Source organism: Corvus cornix, chromosome 3 (assembly GCF_000738735.6).
Source record: "Corvus cornix cornix isolate S_Up_H32 chromosome 3, ASM73873v5, whole genome shotgun sequence".
NCBI lineage: Eukaryota > Metazoa > Chordata > Aves > Passeriformes > Corvidae > Corvus > Corvus cornix.
In genome coordinates, this window is record NC_047056.1 from 32,769,667 (window position 1) to 32,790,795 (window position 21,129).

The following is a 21,129-nucleotide window of genomic DNA, read 5'->3' on the forward strand; positions in this document are numbered from 1 at the left end:
GAGAGAGTTTCTGCCACAAGACCACTGCAGCTTCCCTAGCTGACCCACAAAATCTTGTGTTACTCCCCCCGGCATAGGCAAGAGAATTCTCTGTCCAAAAGGGAAGACAAGCTGAGCCTTTGACCTTTTTTCTTGTTAGACTGTGGGATGTTTAAAATAGAAGTGCACTTTAATATACTGCAGCTATAAACAGATCTGCATGACTCAAAATCAGGTCCAGCAACATACCTTACATGAGATAATGATTGAGCTGAAATGCAAAACCAAATTATACCGGAGATGGAAGCAGGGCAAGCTACCAAGGACATGCAGGGACAGAATTGGGAAAATCTAAGCTTGGTTGGAATTGAAACTAGCAAGGAACATGAAGAGTAACAGAAGATGGGTTTGTAGGTGCATCGATAGCATAAATAAGAAATTGGAAAAGGTGAACCACTGCTGGGTCAGGCTGGAGATCTACTAAGGTTAAAGAGAAGGCGGAAGTATTTAGTGCCTTCCTCCTTCCCTCAGTCTTCACTGATAAATTCTGTTTTCAGTTTTTCCAGGTCTCCATTAACATTAAATTTTGTGGGGTTACTACTTACAGTATCAATGGATCCAAACAGGGACTGCTTAGATAAGCTGGACATGCACAGTTTACAGGATGAGACAGGATACCTTTATGACTGCTGAGAGACCTGGCAGATGTCATGGCAAGGCCACTTTTTGTTGCCTTTGAACAGCTGTGATGATCAAGAGGGAAAGGCAATCAGTAACAAATTATTTTAAATGCTCATGTATTCTCTGTGCCAGATTTCTACATCTTTTATAATCTTTTAAGAAAATTTCCAGAAACTGCACCTCTCTGAGAATCTAAGGCACCTTGGGCTTCTCTAACTTCTCATTTATGGATGAAAATTGGTGCTCCTCTAATCTTGACTATTTCTACACCTTTGAAAATGAAACAGATAATAGCATTTGCCATAAAGACAAAGAAACCAGACTGCTCTTTGAGTGTATTGCTCCAATACAAGAATAGAAACATGTCATGACACAAAGTAAATGTAGCACAGATTGGTAAACAATGATTTTGGTCTGAGATCTGAGAAAATCTTCTCTGAGATTTTCTGTGTTCCCATTAAGGATTCAGGCAGCTTGTTTTTCAGTTTTACAGTGCAGAAGTCCCTGGGTTCACACACTGTGTATCTTTTGTTGCAACAGTGCCCACAGCTGTTCTCTGCCCCTCTACTAAACAGCCAGACTGATCCCTGTGAGCATCTTGGAACATCCCCATACCATACTTCCTCACTCTCCAAACTAGTCAGATAAATGCAAACTGCTGTAACACACACCATTTATGGCTTAACTTTCTGCAGTATTCACTCATGCTTAACATTGCTTCTGACACCTACCTAATCAGTCTTTTTGCTCAAAAGGATTTACCTTTTGCAAAGGTCTTTTGCAGATAACTGCACGAAAAGATAAACTGCATCACTGAGGAAGTCAGAGCTTTAATAGTGTGTTACTCCTCTATCTATTAAGTTTAGTATTTAAATGCCAAAATTCAATTTTAAAGTCAAATAAATGATACTTTGGGGATTTATTCTTCACAGAATATGAAATTTCTCTCTCCTGTCACTACAGGCTAGAAGTTATGCTTTCCTTTCCTTCTGCTTTACAATGCATCTTATAGACAGAAAACACACAGGAGAGAATGTTGCAAGTCATTCCAACACTCTCTATTTCTGTCTTCCAGTTAATGCATACTGTTAGTTAGAAATGGAGTCCCTGCCTTTGCCTTTTCACGTAGGGTTTTTGACCCCTGCAGATGTAAGAAACAATCATATTTTCCTCAGCATTCCCGAATATGGAAGCAACATTTTCCCACAAAACTTTTTGGTTTAGTAACCACGAGTTTCCTAGCTTTTAGCCAAAGGAGCAAAGAACATTACCCAAAGGACTTACAGACCTGTCCACATGTTTTACTGGCAAAGTAAGGCATTACTGCCAACCTCAGGTTCACGCACCAGTCCCTCAGGTGCCTGAATTACGTATTCTGACAATCAGGAGCCAGACCTGTTGTAAGTTTTTGTGACAATACTCGTTTCCTCTAACCAAAGATCACTCCCCAAAGCAGGAATTGCTTTTTTAACTGCCTGCATCAGCTATGCTGTAGTACTCGAGGGACAAAGCTGTTCTGCACACAAAATGGAGCTCAGCAGCCAACTGGGATTTTAGCTAAGAAAGAGGGGCTAAACATCTAAATGTCTGCAGCCAGAAATGATAGTGGAAGTCAGGATACCCCTGGGGTGGGAACACTCTCCCTCCTGCAGCACCTCTGGCCCAAGGGCAGGTCCACAGCCTGCTGTAAACCTTTTTTAAAGTGCTGTGAAGGGGCACTGCTTGTCTTTATAAAATTGAGTCTGCTGAGAGAATGCATTTTTTCTCCAGCTTTTAATAAACGGATTTTTGTTTTGCTGTCACTTGACAGGGTTATAGATGAAGCTTACGTAGCAAGGTTACTCTCGAAGGCGCCTGCCGCCTAGAAGCGGCCATGCCTTCACCAGCATTCACATGTGGGTTATCCCCAGGTCCGGGCGGCTCAGACGTTCTCTCTGCCGCGCCAGTTAAAATTCCATTCTCCACTGAACTCAAACGTGAAATGGCGGTGCCGGGGGATACTCTGCACGCGGCCCACCACACGGACGGGGAACTAACTAATCCTCCTCTGGGAACCCAACAACCTCTAGGCGCACGCAGTGGCGGGCACGGCACGGGGTGGGGTGGGGGCGGGGCAGGGCAGGGCAGGGCAGGCGGACACAGCCGTGCGGCGGGGCCGGGCCGGGTCCCCAGAGGCCCGAGGGAGCGGCTGCAAGCGCTCTCCGGCCGCCCCGGACACCTCCGCAGGAGGCAGATGGGACGAGGCAGGGCCAGCAGCCACACCGCAAGCAGGCCCCCCCCCGGCACCCCCATCAGGGCGGCGCGGGGCGGCGCCGGGCATGCGGGAGCCGCATTCCCGCCCGCATTTCCCGCGCGGCGCGCCGGGAGCTGTAGTCGCGGCCGTGCCGCTCCGCTCGGGCGCTGGGGGCGGGCTGGAGCGGCTCCATTTTGCGCCCGTCGGCGGGGCTGCACGCCCGTCCCGCGGCCCCGGCCCGGCGCCAGGCAGGGCGCGCCCGCCCCGGCGCCTCTCCCTTCCCCACACGTCCCTTCTCTCCTCCCCTCCCGCCACCGGCACCGCCGCCCGCCACCGGGGCGGGGCCCCGCGCCCGCTGCCCCCCTGCGCCGCCCGGCCCCCGCTGCCGGCCGCGGGCTGAGCGCGTCTCCCGGGGGCGCGGCCCCGTCCCTCCGCGGCGGCGGCTCCATGGTGCCCGCCGCCCCCCGCCGCCCCGCAGCAACAGGCAGGACGAGGAGGAAGCGGCCCCCGGGGGTCCGCACCGCCCCGCCGCCGGCCTGAGCGGCGCCGCCGCCGCAGCGGGAGCCACCGAGCGGGCGGGGGGCGCCCGCGGGCCGCCGGCGATGGCGAACCAGCTGGTGATCCTGAACGTCTACGACATGGTGAGCCACCGGCACGGGGCGGCGGGCGGGGGTCTCGGCCCCCTCCCGGCAGGGCGGCGGCGGGGTGTCCTGCCCTGCGGGGGCCAGGGCGGCTGGGAAAGTTTGCGTGCCCTTCGCATGCCTGTCCCCGCGGGAGCTGCATCCGTGGGCGGCGGAGCGGGAGAAATAACGAACCCGGGGAGGGAAAGGGGGGGGGCGAGGGCGGTGATTTGGGAGGTCTGACGATTTATACAGCCCCTCTATGACCTGCGACAGAAGTTTGCCGGGTCGGGTCTTCCAGTGGCAGGTGGATCCGCTCCCTGTTGCGGGGGAAACTTCCCCTGCCGTGAGCGTCCCCGACCTCTGCTGCTGCCCCAAAGCTCAGCAGCGGGGAGGCCCTGCCTTTCTGCTCACGAAAATCAGAAAAGGGTCCAGTTTTCAGCAGGATGGTGGTAGTTGGGGATAACCTCTGTCTCTGCAAGGATGAGAGCTTTTTAGCACAGTGTCAGTAAGGTGATTCTTTTCTAGTCCATAATTTTTGAATAGTTTTGTTATGGCTGCGACTTGGTAGAACTAAAAGAATCGCTCCAGCTTGATTTGCAGCCCTGTGAGCTCACCTTCCCTCCCTCCTGGATAATCTTTATGTGGCACTTACAGCAACTCTTGTATTGTCTTAGCTTCAGCTGGAAGCTGCTCAAATGCCATGGTAACAAATGAGGTGTAAGTACCTGCATGGAACAGGAGGCTTAGATAAGTAATATTGAGAAAATATTATCTGTTAATGCGTTTCAATCGCTGGAAATTAGAACGAGTGGCACTGGCTCTCTGACCAAGTTTCAAGTCTACTGATAGAGGGACAGTAAGATGGAGAACTAGCTTCAGGTGATAGAGGTTGTGTTACTTAGCTTATTTTGGATAGGTTTTCCTACCACCACCATTTTAAAGTGAACCTTTGTTGTTTTGAAAGGGTGAAGGTATATAGTGTAGTGTCAGTGACTGGTGGAAGTGAGAAAATACAGCTTGTTTTGCTTGGGAATAGTCACATTCAAATGCTAAAATGTTTAATAGCAATCAATAGGGAGCTAACTGGCTTGAAATCAAATACATTTACGATATCATAGGAACTAGCCTGATTTTTGTAATTTTCTTTCACCCTACTACTTACCTTAGAAATCAATGTCCTTTTGGGGGGGGATTTTTTTGCCCACTCCTGTGTTTGAGTTCTGTATCGAGTGAATATAGCCTGTTACCTCAACTTTGGTTTCCTTCATTATAGACAGTGAAGGGAGACTGGAGACAGGAACAGTCTGTTCACTATGATTTTCTGAGAGATGGGAGAAGAAAAAGAAGTGGTCTTTGCTCACCTGGTTGAGATCATATATGATGCCAATATGAGGAAAAGTCACAGTGTGCCTTATTTATACTAGACTGGAGGAGGAAAGGATGCCCTCTCACATGCATATATATGGCTTCTCTGGACTACAGTATGAATATATATATTGGGGAAATCTCTCTTAGCATAAAAATAGATGGTTTTACATATATTAACTATAAATATTTGTACAGAGAAAGAAGTAGGACTTCAGTTTCGTGACTCTTACATAAGAATATCTTTGAAGTCAAGGCTTGACGCACTTCTGACTCACCAAAATGAAGACCCACTGTTCTCACAAGGACTTGCTCAGTTGTGCAAAGCGGGCCCAGTTTACAGGCAGGCTGTGAAACCTTAACAGAGTGGACTGACTCCTGTGTATATACCTGCCAGGAAACTAGTGCCATGGCCTCTGAGAAACTCCATTCTCACTATGATGGTAGGACTGCTGGGGTGTGACTTCAGCATGGTGGTTTTTTTTCTCTTGTGATAGTCTGCTTTTCCATTCACATTGTGCTTTCTTTTTCCTCCAGAGCTGAATTGCTGTGATCAGTTTTACTCCAACCATCCTAGGAAGGCTGGCAGTTGACATGAGGGAAGTGAGGGGAAAACAGCAACAGGAAGGGTGTGCTCCTAAAAGCTAGTGTCATACTTTTCCTAAGGATATGTTAGGAACTGTTGGTTATCCTGTTGTTATTACTGGGGCTCTGCCTCTGTTGAGAATTCACATAGTCTCTAAAGCCACCATCTGTGGAAGGGACTTACTATCCAAAAGAAGCAGCCAAGCACATTTATTTGTTTGGTTACATGCAGGGGTGCCTTCTTGTGCATTAGTTGGCAGTTGTGCTAATTGTTGGAGCTGTACATTACCACAGATTATACATAGTATAAGATGGGACCACTAAGGAGAATATTTCTATTTCCTGCTTCAGTCTTGTGTGTTGTTTTGTAGCAATGTCTACCTTATTTGACCATTAGAGAGAGTTTTCCTTCAAACTCGTGAGAAAAACACAGGTTCACGGATCTCTGGAAGATACCATCAGTGAATGTCCTTTGTCAAACTTCTCTGCTGAACCACATCTCAGTCCGTTTGAAACCAAAGCCTCACTTTCATATTGCATAGCAGTTTTTGCTGCTTGTACAACAGCCTGCTGAAATCAATGGTCTGCTTTATTTGGGGGTACTAGGAGTGGGTCAAAGAAGGGAGGAGTCTTCTGTAATAGCAGTTTTGAAGTTTTGCTTATTCACCAAACCACACCAACTTTGTGTTTGAGACATTAGCAGGTTTGCTCTTTGCTTCTGACATTCCATGTCACTTGGAAGTGGGTTTGGGATATTTTTGTAGTTTAGTTTTGGGATTGGGGTTTTTTGTTTCTCTTGTGGAACAAGAGACCATTGTTATTCGTCTGGTTGACAGAGCCAACGTTACTGTAATAACGAACAGCTTTATTTTAACCTGAACGCAAACTGTGGCTTCATTTCCCAGGCAGCTGCTTAGGTATGCAGAGGAGTACTAAGTGACCTTGCTCCTGTTGGAACTCTTTACAGGACTGAGTTGGTTGCTTTTGGAGGATATACCCTTCTAATGTCCTTAGTGCATTAAAAAGCGAAAATCTTTGATAGAACCAAAGTGAGAGTGGGATGCGTGTGTTGTAGAAGAAAGTAGACTTTCAAGTGCTGGTAACTTTATGGAGGGAGAGAAGCTTAAGGGTGTATTTATGTGGTACAGTTCATGCCTTTGAACATCTTTTATGATCATTAAAAGGGTAGGGTGAAGGCTTTGATATACTGTGTTTTGAGAACTGGAGTACTTTATAGATTTATTTTAACTAACTGCTGTTTTTAGGGGTCTAGGTTTTTTGTGCCCAAGTAGTATCCTATTTTTTCCCTTGTTAAATAAGGCGATAACAAGCTAAAGTATTAATGTAAATGAAAGCTCTGGAGATAGTTTTGAAGCACTGGGATTAGTGTTCTGGGATTGTAGTGACATGACTTGATTGTGCACATAGAAAAATGCTTCTCTAATATTTTCCTAATGGTAGATTAAACCTGAAATCCTGTTTTACAAGACTGACATATTGCAAAATGTTGAGGATATGGGATTGCACCATACAACTATGGCAAAATCCATATCAAGACTAAAGGGAATCCAATTTGTGTAATGGAAACAAGGATGTAGCATTTGGGATCAGTTTGGGCATGTTACTGAACCAGTGAGCTACACAGATGTAATTTAATTTACAGTCTTTACTTTGTAAGTTGTATATAATCTTTTCAGCTGTAGCCAAATTCAGCACTCTTTGTTGCATTTGTCCTGCATTTCTTCCTTCAGTGAGATAAGGCATTTTGTTCAATGAGAAAATAGGACTAACCTTCCAATAGCTCATCCAGATTAAGTAATAATTAGATATAATTACTGTTCCTAGGGGGAAAGTAATTCTGCCTCATTGAAATTCTTTTATCTTCAATTAACCTACTCTGTTCTTACTGGAAATATGAAGCAAAGTGCCAGCTTGCTTCAGGCACTTCTTCCAAAGCTGCTAACTTTTGTTTTATTTGCCACCAGTGCTCACCTTGTGTAGTGTAGCGAGCTCCGTGTATGTAGGTGGCACCAGTGAGGAGGAGCCCATACTTGGATAGGCACAGGCCATGCTGAATACCTTTGCTTTCCATCCCGCTCATCCACTTCTGTGCAGATCAATGACAAGGCTTGGTGACTCACTTTTCTGTCCTCTCCCTGTACTTTGTGTTTGGTTTCGTGGGGTTGTGGGTGGGGAGGACGGTGAATAATTTTTTTCCTCATATTTTTCTGTCTAACAACCAACCAGGCTTTATTCTATCCCACTGCTTGTGGGATATCTTGTGTAAGTTTTGTTCTATTTTCAGAGAGCAGCCATAACCTTGCTTGGCATTAACAGATCCAATGGGTACATGATATGTAGGTTGTTTGGAATACAGCAGCCAAGATCTGAGTTTTCTGGCCACAAGTGCCCAGGAGAGGGAAAAACTAGACCACCAGAGACCCTGTCTAGCTCAGTTCCAGATTAGGTTCATTTGGGTACACCTTCCCATTAGGCAAATGTACTTTTTCCAGTGCTGACAAACTGTACATTGACTGTGCCTACAGTTTTGACTATAAATATAAACGTGAAAGTATTTTGAAATGGTGAGCTGGTAAACTGGGGAGTAGGAATGGCTTCAGAACTGGAACAGGTTTACGTTGCTGTAGCTCCCCTGTTTTCCTGGGGACTTTGATTTCACCTCATGAGCAGAATCCCATTTTTTTACGCTCACAAACCCACTAAGATGAGTAGTCTTCGCATCCTTCTCCTTTCTTGCCCTCTTGTTTTGTCCCTGTTCTGTGTCTTTCTATACAGAGTAAATTAAGCAGTGTATTTCTGGATGTAGTTTGTTCATACAGACTTGCTCTCTGCTCTGTTCTGAGGGGTGGAAGGAAAGAACTACTAAACCCTTTAAATAGACTAAGGTGATGATTTAGTGTACTCATCCATACCCCACTAGCTAACACAGCACTAGACTGACAAACCTAGAAATTAAAGCAAAGGGTAAAGTTCAGTCTTAAGCAGAATTTATCCACGGATCACAAGTGAGCTTTAAATAAATATAAGGCACAAAATCTGCCTTCTCTTAATTCATATTGACAAAATTTCCCACAGGTGGCTTGTCTGTTTGTAACTATTGGCATGATGTGCTCTTTTAGCCATTTAACTTGTTTTCATTTTTATTAATAGCTTGTCAACCTGAGGTTTAGTGTATCATTTTTATTGGGAGACAAAAAGCTTGCATGCCACAATGTTTGCGATGGCACTGTAAATTACACACTGACTCCAGCTTGCACATCTTCAACACCTGCAACCTTTTACGTTCTTACCATTGCTGTGCTGCTTAGTGACTTCGCATCAGAAAACACTGATTATGTCAACAGGTTGTGTGAAGAACATGACTTCTTTTTTTTCTGCCTGCTTGCTAAATCAGTAGTAATTTACTGGGGGTACTATCTCAGCCTTTATCCTGCCTGCCAGTTGACTTTTTGAAGTCTGCTTTGCAAAAGTTCACATGGATGCTCTGGGAGGAAAAAAAAATCCTGTTATTGGAGTAATTAACAAAATAATGTTTTCCTTGTATTTTCCTGAGGTTTTTCTTCCTAGCCAGTTTCAGTTTTGAAGATGCAACTGAGGCTTGTTTTTTTTTTTTTTTTAGGACTTTGTTTCACGTTCCTTCTCAAATTGTGTGTCACTTGAAATTTTTTAATGCTTGGAGACTGATATTTTGAGGGTAGTGATGTAGACAGTGACAGTACTTTGAGGTTTTCCTTTTCCAGAGCTCTGTGCATATTTGAGGTCTTGAAGGTAATAGTTAGCTTCTGATAGATGCTGCTGCTGCCACTTTCATAAAAGAAAAGAGAAAGCACTAAGGGAAATTTCCTTTCTTTACTATTTTTTCCCTTTTCTAAAAAATTTCCACTTCTGATTCCTTTTTAAATGCATCTGTTTTCTGTTGGCTACAATACAAGTGATATATTGGAAACAAGTGTCAGACCTGTGCAAGGGACATCAACCTGATGTTTGGGGACCCATGCGTCAGCAGCAAGAGAGAGCTTTGTCTCTTGTAGGGTGACCTCTAGTTGAGTATTCAAAGACATAATAAGGTAATTTCAGTCCATCTCTGAGTATGTCTTGTGTTTATCTGTTCATAGGCAGGTGTGGTCATTGCTATTAATGACAGTCGGTGTGTGTATCTCACGGTCCTACATTCTGATGTACTTTAAAGAAAAATGTGCTCCTTAAAATTACAGCAATTGATTCTAGAATGTATTCCACTGCTTGGCAAACTTTACAACCTACAGCTTGTTGACAAATAGAAGGTTGATCTGGATTTCTCCCAGGTGCAGACTCCTTGATTGACAAGCTTTGACAGCACTAAAACACTGGAATAGCACCTAATGGAATTAATTCACTGTGTACAGTTGGGGAATTTTAATGACATTCTGTTGCCGTAAAATGGGTTGTGCAGTTTCTACTTTGTGATAGGGTTTAATGCTTTTGATGTGGGGGACAGTCTGCTATGAGAAGATAAATCTGTACTGCAAACTAACTAGAGTTTTGGGGTTTTTTTCCCCCCTTCTTTCCTTTTAGTATTGGATGAATGAATATACTTCTTCCCTTGGAATTGGAGTGTTTCATTCAGGTATAGAGGTGTATGGCCGAGGTATGTACAAGAAAAGCATAACTTACTTTTCGTTTCAGTAATGCTGTTATTTAAAAAGCATTTTTCAGGTAGTGAGGAGAGTCTAGCTCCCGAAACCTGTTCATCTCTTTTCTCATCTTTTCTGCCTCTGGAAAAAGACCTTGGACATGAATAATCTGGTAGCTGTCATGGATTCTTTTGTATAAAGCTATGCAACTATGAAAAAGTGTACAATTTATTCAGCTAGGCATAGAAATCTTTATTTTAGGTTTGGAAATACTTAAAAAACCCTACATTTAAAAAATGTGTGCTTTGTGTAAGCATGGTTGAATCCTTTCCTCAGTATTCTGTCAGCACTTAGTGCAAGGAGTTAATTTTTAACTACAGGAGCAATAATCTGTTGCAGAGGCACCTAAAAGTGCGCGATGCTCAGGAAAAAGTCTATTCCTTATTGGTAGGTTGGTTTTTTTTAGAGACAATTTCTTTTATAGGCATCCTATACATGCTGTTCATAAAAGATACCCTTGTGGTAAATAACAACAATGCTTTTCAATTTTGCTAAATGGGTTGTGCTTGGGTGCTGCAGCCTCCTGATCTGTTCAGGCCACTTGGAACCTGCATTGCAGCCAGGAGGTATTTCTGAGCACGCCACAGCACGGGCTCAGGTCTGAGGTGTTTCTGCCCACAAGTGTAATGACACAATGAGGTGATGGTGTTGCTGCAAGTAGTCCAGTTAAAGAAGGAAAATCTGCTGCAGCATTTTGGTTGTTTTTTTTTTTTTTTTAATGTGTTGGGAGGTGAGAGGAAGGAGCAAAAGGCAGGGCGTGCACTCCCAAGACCAGACTGCCCAAAGTTATCTTAAACTATGTTTCGGTAGGTATAATGGTCACATTGTATCTGGTTTTGCAAGTGTTACCAGAGCAACAAATTGGCAAAATGCAACGCTTTGTGTTAAAACTTTTTTTAAAATTTGTTTTAATCTGACCCAGAAAGACCTGACTCTTAATAGTGCTGTGCCTGAAGCCCAGTTTTTGAGCTGTGCCAAATACATGTGCCTCCCTTCCTGCTGGGATTATAGCAGCTTTCTCATATAGCAGGTCATGCCCCTGCTAGAACAATGACTTGAATTTTTTGAAGCACATCAAACTTTTTATTTATTAACCTGTTGTAAAAAAGATTAACCACAAAATTGAGTGCTAGACTTGGATGATGTGTTAAGAGTTTTGAGGAAAGGAAGTGTGAAGTCATGCTTAAAGCTTTTTATTACACTCTGGGTGCGGCGTGCTGTTATCTTACAGACACAGACAGAAAGCTACAGCACATCATGATATTTTCATGTAGTGTGAGTGCTTAAGCCAGCAGATGCTTTGTGCAGACCTGAGATGCGTGCACTGGTTTGTTTTCTTCTTATAGTAAAGAACTCGTGACAGTTGTCTTGCAAATCAAGACATTTAAAAAACCTATTAGGCCACTGCTCACTGCCACACTGAGGGCTGTAGTGTACACTGAATAGAAGTGCCATCAGGCCTCTGAGGATGCAGTACTTTGAATCCCCAATTTAGACATATGTAAGTGGAATTTTAAAGACCAGTATGTGTAAAGAACATTGGCGAGATGTACAATTTAACTTGTAAATGCTCACTTATACAATGAAAACAGTATGTACTTACTGCAAAGTTATTCAAGTTAAACCTGTACACTGATGTAGGAAATTTCCTGTCAGTTTTTACTTATGCTGAGTAGTAACTGATAAAATTATTAATTTCCAGCTCATTTCATCTGCTCCCCATGTAAATAACATGTCTGGTTGCTAGCTTTAGATCCTTGTGAAGTCATCTTCCAGTCAGTGAGCTCTGCTGTTTTTTACTGTCATCAGATGCTGTTTTTGTTAAATCTGAGCTTTCTCTTTCAGAATTTGCCTATGGTGGTCATCCGTACCCTTTTTCTGGAATATTTGAGATTTCACCAGGAAATGCTTCTGAGCTAGGAGAAACATTTAAATTTAAGTAAGAAAGATTACCTATTTTCTTGCTCTTTGAGAAAGTATATGAAAGAGACAATTTGTTGCATTTATTTTTGAGGGTAGATGTATTGAATTGTACAGGATTTCTGACTTGCTGAGAAATTCATGTGTTTGCATAGAAATGAAAGATGGACAGAGGTGACGAGACAATGAAGTGTCTACAGCAAGGAACATTTTTTTAGCATACTGTTAAATTCCTTAAGTGCATACAAATTTTGTGGACTTGTGGCTAACTTTTATTACTCAGTGTAAGCAATGCAGTAACTTTTTCAAGGTGGATAATTGGCAAGGAAATACAATCTCTCGTGAGAAAGGTGAAAGTGGTGCCATAAAATGGAATAGAAAGAATCTTTGTTATTCTTGGAGAACAGAAAGATCTTGCTACCCACAGTGGGGTGAATTTTGAGCAATGTATGAACAGTAGTCCGCCTATATCATGGCAGCCTGATCATCTACTCTCTTTTTCTCTTCTAGAGAAGCTGTGGTTCTAGGCAGTACTGACTTTATGGAAGATGATATAGAAAAAATAGTAGAAGAGCTTGGAAAGGAATTCAAAGGAAATGCTTATCACCTAATGCACAAAAACTGCAATCACTTTTCTTCAGCTTTATCTGAGGTAAACAAACATAAAGGTCTATAGAAAGGTTCTTCACAGGTGGCTACAGAGCATCATCTCCTTCTGGTCCTTTGGAATGTTTGGTTTAATTTTCAGCTTCCTATCTCCAATACCTTGGGCAAATGTCACTATTTTTCAGGTTGTATTTGTGCTTATGTCCCAAGCACCAGATTTTGCTGCTAAATGTTGTTGTCATACATAGCTTGTGTTAGAGCAGAGGTGCATTCCTAAAGAGATACCTAGTAAATAACGTATTAACAAGATTTCAAAATAATTTCAATTGTTTCAGGGACTGCTCCTGAAGATAGAATTACATGTTAGTTTTGTCAGATTACTTGTATTTCCCCACAGAACCATCACACTGAAAATAATTTTCAAGGTTATGACCTACTGTTAAAGAATAGCAAAGGCACTGAAGTTACGTAGACAATGTTAATCTTCTGCTTGAGAGGCTTTTGTCAAGTTATTGCTCTGCCAGCACTTGTGTCTTGGTCATGTAGATATTTGAGTGGTCATGCAAAGCATCTGACCGAGGAGTCGAAGGGGCTTTGCTTTTTCCCCTCACTTTGTTGTAACATGATCAGTTTGCTAATATGATTGAATGCCTGATCATTCACATGTGTATCCACACAAGGGAAAGGGTCAGGAACAAGTAATCCAGGACAATGAGGGGAATGGAAATTTTTATTGATAGTTGACAATCTGTGCTTGCCAGAATTTATTCTTATGTTTCATTGAAACACCCCAAAACAAGAATGGCTATTTTTCCCATGTGAACTTTCATAGATTTTAATTGGGTTTTTTTCCAAAATAGTTAATGCATACTTACTGTGTAGCCTGTGTTTTATGTAGACTAATCTTGGTACTGGTAGTGGAAAGTGGAAAATTTTATTGAGATGATGATTCATGTGCAATGCTGGTACAAGTAAGTAGGGTGAGGCACTGACAAAGCTGCAGTTGGTGTGAAATCTGGCCTATATGGCCAGGGTTTTGCCATATTCTTCAGCTGCATGGTCATACTGTTTCTGTTTTAGGTCTTGTCCTATTTAGTGTTCAAATTGGCTATAGAAGTGGGTATAATTACAAGTTAAATGCTGCTCTGTTACAGCAGGGTAATGCTCACATTCTCCAAATTTGCACTGTAATACCAGAAGTGAATATGGAGGTAGTGAAGTAAAGTAGCTCACTCCTTGAATAGTGGCAACAAAATTACTTCATGACTGACGTGCAGTAGAAATAAGTACTTATTGCAACTTTATGCATTTTTGAGGAGTTGAACCCAGCTGTGCATTGTTTAGCTCCTCCTGTCCCAATGAACTGAAGTGTGTGCTTGGCCTCTGCGTTGTAGGGTAGTGACGTCTTGTGGAAGTGGTCAGAGGCCACCACAGTAAAGAGCCTCAGCAGTGTGTGTAACTCCATACAACTCTGGTGTTGACACTGTCTTTCTGGGCACTTGATTTCAGGGTGCTTTTTTTGTACCAGTGAGGTTTCTCCTGCAATTTCTGTTTCTGAGGAGTTAGCACTGAACAGAAACCATAGCTTAACTAATTTCTGTGCCTTTTATAGAAGTTATTCAAGGAGAGTGAGGTGGTTAGGCTTTTCAGGACTTCTAAGAAAATCACAGATCCGTGTGTCCAGCTTTCACAATGGAGTATAGGTCTCCTTGTGGGACTTGGAATGCTGCCTTTACCGATGGAGAAAGTTGTCATTGTGCAGCTAACTTGGATGCTTCTTGACTGGCTTTTGTGATATGTAAACTGCAAGGCTGCTGCAGCTTTTGCTTTTTATTTACAGTACTGCAGTTTTGTTACTGCTGAATCCAGAAAACAAATTAACTCTTTCTTTTTCCTTCCCCCATAGATTCTCTGTGGAAAAGAGATTCCACGATGGGTGAATCGCCTTGCCTACTTCAGCTCTTGTATACCCTTCCTTCAGAGCTGCCTGCCAAAGGAGTGGCTAACTCCTGCAGCCCTCCAGTCTAGTGTTAGCCAGGAGCTACACGATGAGCTGGAGGAAGCTGAGGATGCAGCAGCATCAGCTTCCTTGGCAAGCTCAGCATCTGGGTCTAGAACTGGACGCCACACCAAATTATAAGTCCTCCTCCAAAGTAGCAAATGGTTTGAAATACTTCAGTTTGATCTCTTCAGCAATTGACTTCCTGACAGAACATGAGAGCCAACTCTAGAACATTGGTTTTATATGCAAAAAAAAAAAGCTCTCATCAACCCCTGTTTCAGCTCAGGATTATTTACATAGTGAAAGGAACTGCTGGGAGAAAAGGGAAGGATTTTGTGTGAAGCCACCCTTTTCATTTTCACCTGTTTGGTAGACCTGAGTTAACATCTTGCATAAAGCAGAACTTAAATTATTTGTTTACAGTATTGTGTACTGCTGTTTACAAGTCCTGTAAGGACTCCTGCCACCATGGAAGAAGAAAGAATTTGAGTTTGATTTAACTGTTGGTATAAATGAAAAGCAGTGGTGTGATGCCCTGGATGAACTTTCCCCTTTGTTTTCAAGATTTAAGGCAGGAGAATGTTAAATTGAGAAATGCCAGAAACTGCTGAATACTATATATGTGAACAGGGTACTGTGCACTTAAAGTGGCTGATGTAAACAGGTAGATTCCAGGATGTAGGGAGACTGGTTTGGTCTAAAATCTGTTCCTAGAAGTATGACCTCTACATTAATGAAACTGTGGATTTTTGCACATATGAAGGGAAATTTCTATCTCATTGCAATGCACATCAATCCTTTTTTTTTTTTTTTTTTTTTTTTTTTTTTGTAATTCAGCCATGTAGTTTTCATCCTGTCTTCTGTCTTTACTTGCAGTTTACTTCAGGATTTAAGCACATGAATATCATCTGCTAGAAGCATCAACAAATGTTTCACTTCTTTGCTTTACTTGATTTCAAACTTGTGTATATAAGTTAGTACTTGTATTCCTTTTTGTTTGTTCCATATAGTTTGGAATTGTGTAAAACAAGCCATTTATGGTTGGGGAATGGCCTTTGCTTCCTGCTGCTGATTTTGCTTCTTTTGAGTTTGTTAACATTCGCGTCCTTCTTTTTTTGAGCTAAAAATTACTGCCCAGTTGTGCATATCTGCACAAATGATAGAGAAATCCTAATTTATTTTCCCACAGTCTCTGTCTGTGGCATTAACTTTCTTATCAGATGTAATGAAGAAAAACCTGAAAATTGCTTATGCACCTGCGTGTTTACACAGCAGAACCCACTAATCTGCACACATAATTGTATCTGAAGGTAAGAGATATTATTTTCTAAAACACAGAAATATGTTTGCTGGTAGATTATAATTAGAGCTAAATTATAATTAGTGATCAGAATATATAATGGAATGCCTTATTCTTGTTCACTTACCAAGAGAATTAATTGTTCTTCCAATCATTGGTGTAAATTAGTGAGGTTCTATTGTGCACATAAGGCTACAGTAGCACAAACATGAGGGAGGTGAGCTTGAGTATTTTGTAAGACTTGCTGCCTTAAACTAACAAAAAACATACCATCCCTAAACCAATCAGCTCACAAAGAGGTGTGCATTACTAGAAATACAAATGATTCTTACAAGTTTTATTTACAGTCTTTTGCTGGGTTTAGTTTATCCGTTGAATGAAATACTGACTCTGCAGTTTCTGCTGTTTAAAAGCAAAAAAAAGTCTTCTTGGGAGGCAAAATGCTTCATGTTATGAATGCTCCTGGCCATGGGTAGTGATGCCATTGAACCCTATGGGAAGGTGCAGTAGCTGTATCATAGTAAGAATTCTTATGGTTCCCAGCTCTGACTTGTGTTAGAAACAAGTGGAAGTTTTTCTGCTGCCACCTGGGTTGAATCCTTCATCAGACAGACTTTAGGTTTTCACTTATCTTCTGTGATGCAGTGTAGTAGAGAGAGAGATATGCTTAGTTCTGGGGGGGGAATCAAGTGAGACTCTTTCTGGAAAGAGCAAGATAATAGTAAAAGTCTCCATAACTGTATTTTGGTACGTGTTTTAATAATCTCTTCTACCAAGTGGGAAATGCTTAAGACTGGTGAGTCTGCCACTACATTCTCTGACCTCCAGAAGCTGGATATACTGACCCTCCCTGTTGAGTGCTTTTCACTCTGAATTTGCATTTTTCTTTCCTTTTTTTTTCCCTGTAGTGAAAATGAATATGGTGGTCTCCAGTCAACTCTCAAGCATTACAGAACTGAATCTCGCACTACTCACAGCTCAGACAACAGGCTGCAGACAGGTTATTTTGTCTCTGCTGTGCAGCTGTGGTAGTAATGTGACTAAGTCTCTTGGCCGAGGCAGGTCCTTTATTTCAGCTCAGGGTTGAGGCCACTGATCTAGCAACGTACTGTAGCTTTTCCTAGGCTTTAGGAAAAATAAATAGAATGAATTTTCATTGCTACCTTTTATGTACCAAAATCAGCTTTTTAGGCTTCTGATACATCCAGAGCACTAGGTCACAAATCTCTACACCTTCATTAACACACACAATTGCAGCATGTACAATGCAAGAACGTGACAGATCACAGCACAGTTTTTATTTAGAAGTAAAACTAAGACTATTTTTTATAAAGCAGACTGGAAAGTTTGTAACAAAAACATTCATTTTATTGGTAGCTGTACAGGCGAAAATACTGTCTTATGCTCCATAAAGACTTTTGTTTGTTTGTTTGAAAACCATCAGTTTGTAAATCCTGTGAGGAAACTGACACCTGAACCCTGAAGGTTGTTGAGTATCGTATCAAAGCGAGCAGTACTGTAACTTCAATTGTGTGCTGTCAGCTCAGCCTCTGCTGGATGCCTGCAAGAAGTCACCCTGCCAGTGGTTACTCCGATTTGTTAGCAATAGAGCAAGTTACCTTTCACCAGCATTACTGCCAAGCAGGGATTACTTTAGTCTACTAACGACCACACTGTGCTAGGACTAGAACACTTCAAAATGCTGTGAGAAAGCTGGACACCTGTGGAATCTTTTCCATCAAAACGGGTAGAAAAATATCACCACTTCAGGGTTCTGTCTGTTTACTTTCTCATTCTTGTTTAGTTTTCTGTGAGATAGTACTTTTGATATGTATTACATTGTTTAACTCAGTCATTTTATTTAAATGCCATTTTCTGTTCAGCAAGCCAAAAAAATCCAATGTACTGTCAGTGTGCACCAGTAACTTCAGAGTGGCTTGGTAAAAAAAAAAAAAACAAACATAGTTGCATTACTTCTAAAATTTGCAATGCAATTCTGATCACTATTGATAGATGATAATTTTCACTGTTGGAAGTTGGTTACAAGCTGAATATTCACTGATGCATTTTTTGTAAACTTGTATTCAAGTTTACTGTACTACATAGTATTTGTATAAAATTCAAAGAATTTTGACTTTTGTTACCTGTACATGGCAACAAGTTGTCTAGCATCTTAAACTTAAATCCATCAGTTTATTAAAAATACTTTTATAAAAAAAAAAGTTGGCTGTGTGTGTTATTCCCTTTGTACCTACAGCTTGTTTCGGCAGTGCCACCCAAGCTGATGTTTGGTTTTGAACGATGGTTTTGAAGGACAGTGAGACTATCCAAGGGTTTCCTGTAGTTAAGCTTTAGGCTGTTAGGCTGACATGAGCATCAGGTGCTGTGGTTTGGTTTTCCTGAGGCATTAGTGAGAGCCACAAAGTTCCTAACAGACTACATTCAAAATGTGTTTAGATTTCGTGTACCACTACATCTGTTGGAGTGTCCAAACACTCTGGTGTGCTTGATACTTTGCAGATATCTTGTGCCATATCCTATAGATTTGCTCGAGAGCCTGGCTCTGTGGTCTGGATGTGCAGCAGAGGAGCAGCCACGAGGTGTGTGGGGTCTGTAGTGTCCACCTTCTGCCAGTTCCTTGGAGCAGAGCAGAAGTGCCCAGAGTACAGAGCAGCACCAGTGGCAACGCCAGCCTCAGGCACCGCTGGCTGTGCTGTGCCCGCCCTCGTGGCAGCAGTGCCGCTGTGGCACGGCCCAGCACTGATTCAGGGCCGAGATGTTCCCCTGGCTGTGGAACCAAAGAGCTGCCAAGCTATTGCCCGGACAGGGCAGCTCGGGAGTTGGGATGCAGCCTGCCCCCCTGTCTGGTTCTGTGGGGTGGTGGCACCTCTCCTTAAAGATGCGGTGGTTCTGGGCTGCAGAGCTGGCGGCTCCTTGCAGTGACTCTGGCAGTGGGGTGCCGTGGGGCAGCTGCATGGTGAGCCAGCTGGCCCAGCCTCTTCCCCAAATATCCCAAGTGCCAGAACAGAGTTGGCAGCAGCCCTTGAGGACATGCTTTGCCAGCACCGAAAGGTGTTGGTGCTGGAATTTGCAAAGGGCAGATGAGTGCATGTGTCTTAACAGCAGAGAGACTTCTCTGCACGTTGAGGGCACTGATAAATGGGACTGCTGTCCTCTGGCTGTCCAAGTTGGTGCTGCCCCCACCTGTCTCTCTCCACAGCTGGGGCAGGGATGTGTTTTGCCATGTTGTACATTTTGAGTATGGCATCTCCATGTGCACTGATGATGAACAGTGGCTAGGAGAGGCTGTTGGAGAAGTTGCCCAGACACAGATGTGTTCCCTTTTCTGACTGCTAGTGGACCCTAATCACCAGCAAACCTGCAAGAGAGTTTGAGCAACTTGTAACCTATTGAAAGGAAACTTGGGAACAGTTCATCAGTTAAAACTAATCTGAGTTCAAGATGAACTCTGGCATCCAATGGCCAAGAGTGCTTATCAGCTTCTAGGAGGGTGATCAATACACAAAACCACCTACTGCATTGTTGGCTAGTGGGTGAGGGGCTGCATTTAACTGAGCTGCTCTTGAAGAAAAAATAAATGTTTCAAATGAAATTTTATTTTCTAAAAGTTTCTTCAGCCATGCAGAGTTATATGACAAATTTGTCATTGGAACAGCTTCACAAGAGGCAGAGGTTTTTTATGGCTGTAAGCACCTTGGTCCTATCACCCTGCCCCAGAACAAATACATTCTTTCTCAGTGCTTCATACAGTGCAACGGAAATGGCTATTGGCCAGTTCCTGACTTTGGCTGATATCCTGTGGTTTGGTCTAAATCAGATCATTAGAAACTTCAAACTTGTCGATGTAACAACTTGTCAGGGAAGCCATGGCAGTTCTTTGGAAAAGCAGTCATGCTCCACTGGCTGCTCCCATTCCCCCTGGGCTAGGGTAGGAATCCTGTATTTTTCACATTATCTGATCCACTGAAATTAGCACATAGCAAACTAAACCAGGATCTGCCATAAAGAAATGCAAGATCCTTTGCTGGCATAGTTTTAGCTTGCTTGGAGCATGATAGAGGCTACATCCATCTTTGGGTCTCCATAGAGAGGGACATTGCTCATACCAGAGCCATGCTCAATTCTCCCCACCCCATCCATCTCTGAGCAGTAGCTTGGGACACCTAGGACTAAGGGAACACCGCTCCTGCAGGTTTAAGACAGGTGGTCAGCAGTTCTTGTGGTCTTCTCAAAGTAGTCTGTTGATCTGGAATCCTCAAAGCAGCAAGCCTGCTGCACCTGCTGCTTACCTGCTGTACTGCTTCTAGACCGTGTGGCTGTGTGAGAGAAATCGCTGTTAGTGTCTCCTGAATGAAGGTGAAGGAGGGGCTTCATGTGTGCCCCACAGGAGCTTTTGTTCATGGACTTTAACTCATGATTTCCTTTTAGGGAGCCATTTTTACCTTTTTATCCCATTTCACCTTTACACAGCCTGAAACAAGGCACCCAGATACAGAACTTCAGGAAGCTGGGACTGTGTTGCTGAACTGTTCCTGCTGGGGCTCACCATAGCTTGGGAGGAGTGTTAGGAAGGGGTACAAGCCATCATGGAGGAGAGAAGCCTTTCCCACGTCCATGATACCAGCCCTGTCTGCTGCCCCAGGCAGCTGTGGGATGGAAGTGTGGGGGTTTTCAAATGCACCCCTTGTGGGGTTCTGCTCTGGTCCCAGCATGGCTGATGGTCAATATGGGTACTCCTTTACAGTGAGATGTGAATCAGACACCCGCTGGCCAAACAGGGCACAGACAGGTTTTTATCAGGCTCCAGTGAAACATGTCCAGACTCCCTCACCAGGCAGGGACGGGGGCAGAGGAGACCCTCTGTTCCCAGTGAGCGCCTGAATGACGTGGAAATGCTCCCTCATGTTTCCAAAGTCGGAATGATCATTATTGTTAGCTCAAGCAGAGCCAGGGCTTTCCTCCCAGAATAAGTATAAAGCCCTATTAAACCCACCTAATGACAACACAAATCAAATTGAACAGAAAATGTCTTGTGTTCCCTACTTAGGCTACGGAGGCTTGCGGCTTTTGTCCTGGTTTTCCCATTCCTAATTTGCCTGTGGGAAACGCTGCCTTCCCCC

General features: G+C 43.1%; 1 protein-coding gene across 1 annotated transcript; it reads left to right on the plus strand.

The window, feature by feature from the left end:
- The first annotated feature begins 3,300 nt into the window (after nucleotides 1-3,300).
- Nucleotides 3,301-17,944, plus strand: DESI2 (desumoylating isopeptidase 2). The gene is made up of 5 exons (XM_039568971.1): nucleotides 3,301-3,534; nucleotides 10,042-10,114; nucleotides 12,006-12,099; nucleotides 12,591-12,732; nucleotides 14,593-17,944. Exons 1-5 carry the CDS (start codon nucleotides 3,496-3,498, stop codon nucleotides 14,824-14,826), a joined length of 582 nt encoding a protein of 193 aa, XP_039424905.1. The 5' UTR covers nucleotides 3,301-3,495; the 3' UTR covers nucleotides 14,827-17,944.
- The last annotated feature ends 3,185 nt before the right edge of the window (nucleotides 17,945-21,129 follow it).